Source organism: Chenopodium quinoa, unplaced genomic scaffold, assembly GCF_001683475.1.
Source record: "Chenopodium quinoa cultivar QQ74 unplaced genomic scaffold, ASM168347v1, whole genome shotgun sequence".
NCBI lineage: Eukaryota > Viridiplantae > Streptophyta > Magnoliopsida > Caryophyllales > Amaranthaceae > Chenopodium > Chenopodium quinoa.
Window position 1 is genome coordinate 1,751,178 of NW_018742484.1, and position 10,797 is coordinate 1,761,974.

General features: G+C 36.1%; 1 protein-coding gene across 2 annotated transcripts; it reads left to right on the top strand.

The window, feature by feature from the left end:
• The first annotated feature begins 1,683 nt into the window (after positions 1 to 1,683).
• Positions 1,684 to 3,610, top strand: LOC110719353 (serine/threonine-protein kinase TIO-like). 2 transcript variants are annotated; one of them, XM_021898266.1, is made up of 5 exons: positions 1,684 to 1,911; positions 2,019 to 2,245; positions 2,586 to 2,678; positions 3,120 to 3,183; positions 3,466 to 3,610. In XM_021898266.1, exons 2-5 carry the CDS (start codon positions 2,219 to 2,221, stop codon positions 3,546 to 3,548), a joined length of 267 nt encoding a protein of 88 aa, XP_021753958.1. In that variant the 5' UTR covers positions 1,684 to 1,911; positions 2,019 to 2,218; the 3' UTR covers positions 3,549 to 3,610. The 2 variants fall into 2 exon arrangements, 1 of the variants encoding a protein (XP_021753958.1); XR_002511080.1 differs by lacking the exon at positions 2,586 to 2,678 and having other exon boundaries at positions 1,690 to 1,911.
• Positions 3,611 to 10,797: the final 7,187 nt, after the last annotated feature.

The following is a 10,797-nucleotide window of genomic DNA, read 5'->3' on the forward strand; positions in this document are numbered from 1 at the left end:
ATTCTGTTGCTGTGAGCCTGTGACTGTTTTAAGGATGTAGTCTGAACTTTGATGTCAGTTTTAGAAGAGTTGGAAATGATTGGATTTCTTGGTAGCTGTGGGTGATTTTAGTAATGAGACAAACTATGATTTTATTTTTTTGGACGAAAATTGTAATATTACAGCCTATTTTAATGAAAATATGTAAATTTATATATATGTTAGTGTTTATATATCAATTTAAGTGAAAAAATTGCAAAAAAAGAAAAGTTTTTTTATTTTATTTTTTTGAGGAATTTTTAGCACCGGTTTTGAAACAGAACCGGTGCTAAAAGTTTTTTTTAAAATTTTTTTGGGCCACTTTAGTCACCGGTTCACAGCACGAACCGGTGCTAAAAGTTTTTTTTTAATATTTTTGGGGACTTTTCGCACCAGTTCACATCAAGAACCGGTGCGAAAAGTCTTGGGATTTGGCATCCCTCAAATCAGAACCGGTTCAAAATCGATGCGAAATGGGGGTTTTGAACCGGTGCTGATTAGCAATTTTCGCCTAGTGGATATTCATGTTAGTGTGGTGCATATGTACTCAGCTTTTGTTGATTTTTACTTTTGTGTTTGTGTTTGACTTTCCTTTGGATTAACCCTACTATGACCCATTTATATGGCGAGTAGAGGGTTGAAATAAAGAGGAAGTAACATGTACTTGACGCATGAAGAGCATGATGTGAATTGAAAGAGTGCAAAGAGTTACTTGTTATGTTTCTTAGTTTGATATTTTTGAATTATTGGTTATTGTTTATGGACTAACAATATTGTGTTTATTTTTAATTGGTTTTTAAGAAGGCCCATGTTTGAATTATTGTTTCCAACTTGTGAATGTTTTATTCTACTTTTGTTTTGAGGTTGTGAACTCAAGTTTTTTTTTTTTATTTTTTTTTTAAAGTTGGTTTTTATTTTTAAACTTCTGTTGTGTGACTTTGAAAATTAGCCTTAGCCGTTATCACGGTGGCGGTAATATTTTGGTTATTTCCTAAAAAGGGTTTTATTTAGAGTAAAATGAATATTTTTAAAAGAAGAAAATTTCCAGGGTATTACAGAGACCGGTTTTATTTATTAGTGAAGTGATATGACAATTTTGTGCCCCGGGTGATGCCAAGGTTGTTTATTGAATATTAGGATAAACCTTTTGGCTAAAATGTTAAATACGATCATATAATCACTTTTGATAATGCAGAATATATATACATGCGATATCATACTTGAATTATTTTAACTAAACCGAAAGTTCTTTTACCGATTAAAACTTATTTTAACTAATTCTCTATTATTTTAAATATATTATAATTGGATTTTATTTTAAAGAACTTTTTTAAAACGAATCTTATAATGGAAATAAAACTGAGTTGTTAGATTTTTATTAATAGTTATGGTTAATTTTGTATATATAAAATATTAGTATTGTATCTATAATAAAGCTCTATAAAGCATTTTTATCTTCAAAAATCTATCCAAATTCGATAATTTAGCATCCTATTTGTCGCCTACGTGGCACGATACCTAGCAAAAAACTGGAATGCCAAGTGTCGCTGTCTCGTGACCTGGTTGCGAGACCGGCTTTATTTATTAGTGATATGATATATATATATATATATATATATATATATATATGAGTTGAATCATGTGAAAACCAACTTTAAGCTAAAAACTAAAAACATTAAGATTGCTGATCCATCAAATCTTACGGTCGAGATTTTTTCCCCCAATTTTTATGCGAAATGTCTACAATCTCTCTCTCCTCCTTCATTTGCACGTTATTTTCTTACTCCTCTACCTTCTCTCTCCTAATTTCTGCCAATTTCATGCTACTTCTTCAAATCCAGCTTCAATTACTTTGATTTTCAGCAATTTCTTAGCTCTACGATCTACTACCAAGTGAGTTATTCGTATTAATTTGTTTTTTTTTGAGTAATTTCACTATTTTTTCTTGATTATGCTTTCTGAAATTTTGTGATTTGATTTTTGCGATTTGATTTATGCAGTTTTCGGATTTGATTTCATGAATTTCGCATGAATTTCAATGTAAATTGTTTATAAACTTGAATAAAAACAAATCAAATTGAGCGATTTGAGTATAAATTTGGCAAATACAAAACCTAGATTGATCAAGAACAAATCGAAGAAAATAATCCTTCAAATTCACGCTCAATTCTCCGACCTGAATTGCCGGAAATAATTGCCGATGAAGTCTTCATCGCAATGCTTGAAGGTCTTTCTCTCAATCTTCCTCTCTCTAATAACTTATTTCAAATAATATTCTTGAGCTTTTCTGTAATAGATATTTTGCTGAATTTTTTTTTATTAGAATGTTTATTAATATCAATGTAGCACTAGAATTGTATATATGAATCGTGTAAGCCACTTGATTGATTCAATTCGAATGAATGTTGAACATTAGTTGATGTTGATTGTTATGTTCGATCTGTGTAAGTAGCTAGATTAATAATCAGGTGAGAGCACTAGAACTGAAGTACCCTGTGATGCTTGATAGATTTCTGCTCGAAGTGAATGAATAGGTTTATGATTGTTTTTGTTGGTCAAATATTCAAGTGAGAGCACTGCATTACTTGCATTCCAACCGAATTATTCATAGGGACATGAAGTCGCAAAATATTCTTATTGGTTCAGGCTCCATTGTTAAGGTTAGGTATTCAGGAGCTATCTGTTTACTTCACTTTTTGTATGATATTTACTTTTGGCTCTTTGGCTATCCATAATTTCCACCCTCATTTTCTTTTGGTAATAGTTATATTTATTGTTGAAGAATCATTATTTTCTGAGCTTTTCATAGTTTATATTTATATTTTCATAGTCTAATGGATATGACTATAACTCCATAGTTGTCCAATTTGGAGACAAAGATTTACTATTTGCTCATAATGTACTTGTTTGGAATGTCTCATTAATTTTTTGTTCCTTTTATTGTCATTGAATTTCATGTTAAAGGTCAATTGAAAACAATTCATAATTTTATTAGCTGTAAGCATAGGAGATTGGGTAACATTTGATGTTCAGTAATGACTGTATTGCCAATTTCCTTTATGAACTTTGCATTATCTTATATTTTTTCATCTTTACTCCAGCTTTGTGATTTTGGATTTGCTCGTGCCATGTTAATGAACATTGTTGTACTTCGCTCCATCAAAGGTCAGCTTTGTGATTTGTTTGCTTTGCTAGTAATCTAATTTCCAAGTTCATTATGGTTGATGCAAATACTTTTTTCTTGTATTTCCGTAGACTTAATTTCTGTGGACTTAATTTCTGTTTATGCTCTTTAGATGATTTTCTTTTACATTGTCAAAACCCTTGTTAACTCTCCATCAGGTCCAAAGAATGCAAAAAGAAAAGGAGTTATAGAAGTTGGTCTTTTATTCACAAATTATTTTACTGTTAACACTTTTGCTCAGTTTATGCATCTGACTGTTTCAGGTACTCCATTGTACATGGCTCCTAAGCTTGTTCGCGAACAGCCATACAATCACAGAGCTGACTTGTTGTCAAAATTGATATAATTACCTTATTTTTATATATAGTGACCTTCGTTATTTTTATATATAGTGGCCTCTGTATAAATGTGGTCAAAATTGATATAATTACCTTATTTTTGTATATAGTGATATTTATGTAAATGTGGTCAAAATTGATATAATTACCCTATTTTTGTATATAGTGACGTCTAAGTAAATATTGTAAAAATTCATATAGTTACCTTATTTCTATATATAGTGACCTCGGTGTAAATTTCATCAAAATTAATATAACTTGATATAATTACCTTATTTTTGTATATAGTGAACTTTGGGTTGTTTCACACCATCAGATTATCTAGTGAACATTCAATGACTAAGATTTCTTATTTTTAGTTTTCACCATAAGCTTTGTTTTCAACAGAACCTCCCGTATATATATATATATATATATATATATATATATATATATATATATATATATATATATATATATATTAGATTTATGAAAATCGAATATTATATCTAAAAAGTAATCGTTATGGAGGTTTAAGACTCGTGTGACACTCCTTTGATTTGCGTATCACACGAATAAATCGGGTGACGCCGGAGTTTAGGGTTTTATTTTGCTTAATCAACTTCTTCTTTTGAGCTAGCCACAATTTATATACGAACAACTACTTTATTTTCCAAATTTGCGTGACACCCCACTTGGCGTGGCATGTTAACCCTTTGGCGCGCCATGCAAATAATCTTTCACGTGTATGTCACACTAATTCCTTGATTAGTCTACCTTTTTCGACTCGTTAAACTATAAATACCCTGACCTTTTTATGGTTTATTCAAAGGCCTCATCCATCAACCTCCGTAGAGCCTAGGCAAGATACTCTTAGACCTCTAAATCAGTTTCAAACCCTTATTCAAGTAACTCAACTTTTCAAAACAAAACTCGAGGTTCTACCTTTAGACCAAGGTTAAAAGGTACAGTCTTGAGGTTGATTTTCATTCAATTTAATTTTTAAATTTAATACATTTTGGTTCATAATTTATTAAAGTTACTATCTATTCATAACATAGCCTTCAAAGTGTGTGTTCAAAATATGTATTTAACTTTATTTCTATAGATTTAAATATTTTATTTTTTGGTTTTTCTAATCTAAGTCCCCGTAGTTGTTGAGTTTCTAAGTTGTGCCTATGTTTTTTTAAAATTGCAAGATGTGCCTTCAAACTAAAGGTGTTTATTTAACCGTACCCTCTGATATTAACCCAACGTTAGTAGTTATGTTAACTGTTAATTACCCCACTTTGGAGAAAAATTTCACGCCCAATTTGGATGAGAGTTGTATAAAGGAATTAATATTAAGCATTTTTTCCACATTTTGTTATCGACTTTTTCTTCATTCTTCTAAAAGCAACCATTGATATATCAAGCTCTCGATGTACTTCTTTTTTCTCATTCGTTTCTTATTACTTCCCATTTTTTTTACAATTACTAACGTCGAGTTAACGTCAGAGGGTACGATTGATTAAACACCTGAAGTGGAAGGACACAACTTGTAAATTTTAAAAAGTATGGGCACACCTTGAAAACTCTACAACCTCAAGAAAAACCCTATATTTTTCTACATTGATTGTTAGTACCATGTTTAGGTTGCTTTGATTGCTATGTTGTTTCAAATAAATGCTTTATTAATTGCTTCCAATATTGTTTGCTACACATGTTTTATTGCTTTTATTTTTTTAATTTTTTGTTTCTGGGAAAAATCAAGCTAGCATTAATCAAGAACAATTAAGCAGCTAAATTGTCTGACAAAACATAAAGAGTAATCTCATGTGAACAAAAGATCTCCCAAACTTGCTCATCTCAAAATAAGACTAGCTTAGCGAGGTGGTGTGCAACAAAATTAGCCTTTCTCTTTACATGAGACCAAACAATGGAATTAAAGAAAATACAAAAAGATAAATTGTCTCTAAGGATGGAGTCTAAATTCGTGCCGGGGTCTAAAAATGTCAACAAAATAGCGAGTTTGCGGGTGATCGTTTGACAATCCGTCTCAAGGATCACATTAGTGTATCAATACCTCTTGCCAACTGTGCTGCCATAGTAATGGCTTTAGCTTACGCCACTTAAGCTGTCCAATGAGCACGTGTCCTCTTGGTGGTAGCAAATAGTACAACTCCCTTATGATCTATGGCCACTGCTCCAAAACCCACCCAACCCTGAGAAGCATCAACATTGATTTTAATAATTCCAAGTGGGGGAGCCACCCTAGGCCAAGCTGTTGCTACTTCTACTATGTGAAGCTTTCATGTAGATGCGTTTAGCGTACTCCCCATGTATTGTTCCTCCACCATACGCTTCACCCTCGCCAAAAGAACAAAATTAAGCGTAGCCTTATCCTCAAAAACCTTCTTGTTCCACTCTCCCTAAATACACCACACAAGAAAAGCACCACGTTGCCACCTCATCCTAGGATCTAGGCTGTTCCAGTTCTCCACCAAATCACACATACTATCAAGCTCCCTCCACTTTGTCATCTCACTAAAGCCCATATCCACCCACAAATTAAACACCCGAGTGCATTCAAAGAGATGGATTCCCACCCCTGACACTACGGGCAATCAACATTGTCAAGTTAGTGGTGAAGAAGACTTCGCACAGGCAAAGTATTATCACACAAACACCAAATGAAGTGACATACCTTTGGTGTGACATCCATCCCCTAAATGGTGACAAAGCATGGTGGAAAGAATCCAAGTTGTAGCCCTTACCAAAAGCTAGTATAAGCCGTTTCACCGAGTATTCACCATTGTTAGAGAAACCCTAGGTAACTTGGTCGGTTTGCTCCTGGAAACTAAGAGGTATAGAAAGGATACACCTCATATCTCTTTCATTACATGCCTCCTAAATGATCCTTATGTCCCAATCCCTCAAATCAAAATTAGTTAAATCCTGCAACTTATTCAGGCCCTCCACCAAAACGCCTTCCCCATCCATAACCCAAGGGTCCTGCCGAATGCGAATTTGTGATCCATTGTCTGATAACTTGTTATTTGGTATGATTTTAGGTGGTTTTAAACCTTGTTTTCGTTATTATTCGGCATCAAAGTTCACTAATTATCCTACTTTTATGCAAATTTTGTATCATCCATGCTTCACGGGTTGTTTGTGTTTTTGATGTAATGTAGCACTTTTTAGCACTATGGAGGTGATCAAGAATGATTGATCAAGGAGAAGGGCAAGCTTGGTTGATAGTTCTATGAAAGAAGGATGAATACCTTAAAAAGAATTGAAAAGCTTTTGGAAAGCCTTGAATTGTTTGTGCAAAGGCAAACTTTAACTTACCATAACTTTTGATCTACTCAACATTTTGAAGTGATTCAAATGTTGGGTTTTGTGGTGTCCGACACTGCGCGGAAACAAAACCCGATAAACGGATCGCATGCATAATAATTACAACATAATAAAAGCATACAAAATAAACATAAACATAAGAGAAGAGAGAGAAGAGAGAGAAATAATGTTCACCCATGTAGCGTGTTTCGCTCAACCTTTGAGCTCGGACTTGAAAACTTCAAGTTCCGCAAGTGCGAAAACCTCCAACGGCTCACACCCTCCTACAAAACCGAATCGGTCCCTACCCCGAAGCTTAGTCGGGGTTAGACCAAAAACAACTTAGAGTTATTAGAACAAAGGTTTTCTCTCTTTGGAGATCCTTTAAAGTTCACCAACTCAAGTGTTCTTTCCCAATGCCAAATGATTGGTATTTATAGGGAATAGAGCCCTTGAAATCCCATCATCTTTCAATGTGGGATAGTTGGTAAAAAAGCAAAATAGAATTTAATTTAATTCTAAATTAATTTAAATGGCCATGAAACAATAATCAAATGACAAATGTCATACCACAAAGAGGGAGTAGGTGGAAGGACCGCCTTGGCCTTGGAGAGCAAGGCAAGGGTTGCCTCACCTACTCGGTTAGCTCAGGCAGCTGCCCGGCCTTAGGCAGCAAGGCCAGCATTGCCGGCAGCTTTGCGCCACAAGGCTAGCCATGCTAGCCCATGGCCGAAAGCCCACGATTGTTTTCGCAAGCCCACGCGCACACGCAGGCCCAATAGCAGCACCCGCAAGCGAGCAGCAGCAGCATAGGCCCAGCAGTGGCCTCGCAAGCTCGGCTTGCTTGCTGGCCTTGCTGGGCAGCCTCGATTTGGGGTGCTATGGCGCGCAGGCCCACGAAGCATCCCCAACAAGCCCCATACGCCACGGTCAGCCTAGCTGGGCCTTGAGGGGTTGCGATGGCTTGGTGCCTTGATGCTTGCGGCCCCTAGCCACCTACCTTCGATCCGAGACATGACTAGGGCTCATGCTATCCTCGTAATTTTTAGCACGATATATTATTTGATTATTTTCCTCGTCTTCGTCGATTCCTAAAATCGACTCGACGCACGACGCTCGGTTTTGACACTCTAAGCTCGTAATCCGACGTCTTTGTTCGTAAAAACTTTATTGACTCGTTTAATCCTTCGGATTAATTTGTCGCTTTGGTTCGGTTACACGATTGGCTGTGACCCGTAGGGTTTAGTCAAGATTAAGTTGTAATATTAATTATTCATTAATATTACTGATAAGAAGCGGCCTCCAGCTAGGCATTCCGATCACTTGACCTCACTGAATAATTAGCTTTCTAATTATTTCTGAACCCTCTATTAGAATAATACACTTGTTCGAAGGACACCATTCCTTTCAATCTCCAACTTGTCGTTCCGGACAAGTGTGCTAATTGTGTATAGCCTATTTCCTATGTCACTTAATGTCTCTTCATGAAGTATAAGGTAAGATTCTTCGTCATCCTCATTACGTCCACAAGAGTTTCTCGATTTCCAAGTTCAACTGTCAATAAGCATACGATTTCAAAAATCCATCTGAGCACGACCATGCATTTTCATAGTCTCGCTCTTCGAGAGGCCTTGTAAACAACAAAGACATGTTCCCTACTGTTAATAGGGGGACATTCCTAGTCTTGCATCGTCAACTTCCCTTACTAAGAGGCCCTAAACGCCCAACTGTTTCCTTTATAATCCCCTTGTACGGCAAACGTTTGACAACATCAAAGTGGAGTAGTACTCAAACAAGAGAACTAACAACACTCATGGTCGAGGAAAGAGGTTCCGATAGCCATAATGAATAATATACTTATGACGATTGTCAAATCTCTTAAAGTATTCTCATAGGTCGATCCGGTATAGTTACAAACTAATACCTGTGCAAATGATTTATGACAATCATGTCCTTGTAGCACAAGAAATGGTGCTATAAATCATACTACACACTAATCTCACGTGGTCATTAGTCGTCCAACTTTCAAATGACCTCAATTAGGAATAATTTCGATATGATATTCAACGTTCACTTAATAGGTGTTTATTTATTCAAGACATGGTCTTGATACCCTATTTGGATTGTTCAAATCGAATGGACTCATTATTTAATTCTAAACCACAATTAAATAGAACTGGAATAATAATAATTTACAGAAAACATTAAATTACTCCATAAATGAATGGTTTATCATGGTGTTTTACTTTAAGATCTCCACAACTTAATTAAAACACACAAATAGGGAAATCAAAGCCAATCTCCAATGTGCCTAATTCCCATTGCCTTAACGTGCTTGTTGTGTTTCACTTGAGGTAAGGGTTTAGTGAGTAGATCGGCTACATTGTCGTCCGTTCCAATCTTGCAATTTCTGATTTCACCCTTGGACTTCCATTCCCTTATCATGTGAAAATCACCTCATGACATGTTTGACTTTCTGATGCTCCCTTGGCTCTCTAGCTTAGGCAAAAACCCCACTATTATCACAGTAGAGGTCTATTGGTCCCTTTATTGAGGGGACAACACCAAGTTCACCAAGAACTTACGAATCCAAATTGCCTCTTTAGTTGCTTCTGAAGCTGCTAAATATTCGGCTTCAGTTGTAGAGTCTGCAGTCGTGCTTTGCTTAGCACTCTTCCAACTAAATGCTCCTCCATTAAGACATAACACGTATCCTGATTGTGACTTGAAATCGTCTCTGTCAGTCTGGAAGCTTGCGTCGGTATAACCTTCAACAACCAAATCCTTACTCCCACCATAGATCAGAAATTTATCCTTGTTCCTTTTCAGGTACTTTAGGATATTCTTGGCCGCAGTCCAATGCGCCTTTCCTGGGTCTGATTGGCATCGGCTCGTAGCACTCAAGGCATACGATACATCCGACCTAGTACATATCATGGCATACATGATCAATCCAATAAGCGAAGCATATGGAATCAGACTCATCCTATCTCGCTCATCAAGTGTCTTTGGACACTATTTCTTGCTGAGATTTATGCCATGTGACATGGGTAAGCGGCCTCTCTTAGCTTCCTTCATATTGAATCGTGCCAGTATCTTATCGATATAAGTACTTTGGCTCAATCCAATCATCCTTTTAGATCTATCCCAATAGATCTTGATGCCCAATATGTATTGTGCCTCTCCCAAGTCCTTCATCGAGAAACACTTTCCAAGCCAAGCCTTTACAAACTCTAACATTTGAATGTTGTTTCCAATGAGCAATATGTCATCGACATTTAAGACGAGGAATGCGATGTCACTCCCACTGACCTTCTTGTAAACATAAGACTCATTTGGATTCTTGATAAAACCAAACTCACTAATGGCTTCATCGAATCGCAGATTCCAACTTCTGCTTGCCTGCTTTAGTCCATAAATGGAATTCTTAAGCTTGCATACCTTCACAGCATTGTTTGGATCTACAAAACCTTCCGGCCGTGTCATGTACACAGTTTCTTCCAAAATCCCATTAAGGAAAGCGGTTTTGACGTCCATTTGCCATATCTCATAATCCTAATATGTGGCAATTGCTAGGATAATCCGGACAGACTTAAGCATGGCGACTGGCGAAAAAGTTTCATCATAATAAACGTCGTGAATTTTCCTGTAACCTTTTGCCACCAATCTAGCTTTGTATACATATACATTTTCATCTTTGTCGGTTTTCAACTTGAAAATCCATTTGCAACTGATATGTGTGTAACCTTTAGGCAAATCAACCAAGTCCTAGACTTGATTTTCAAACATGTAGTCCATCTCGGATTTCACGGCTTCTTGCCATTCTGTAGAGTCGGGGCTCGTGATAACTTATTTGTATGTCCTGGCTCATCTCCATCCACAACTAGGATATCTTGATCCTCGGTTAAGACAACACCGAGGTATCTATCTGGTTGAGATCTTGGTCTCTACGACCTACGC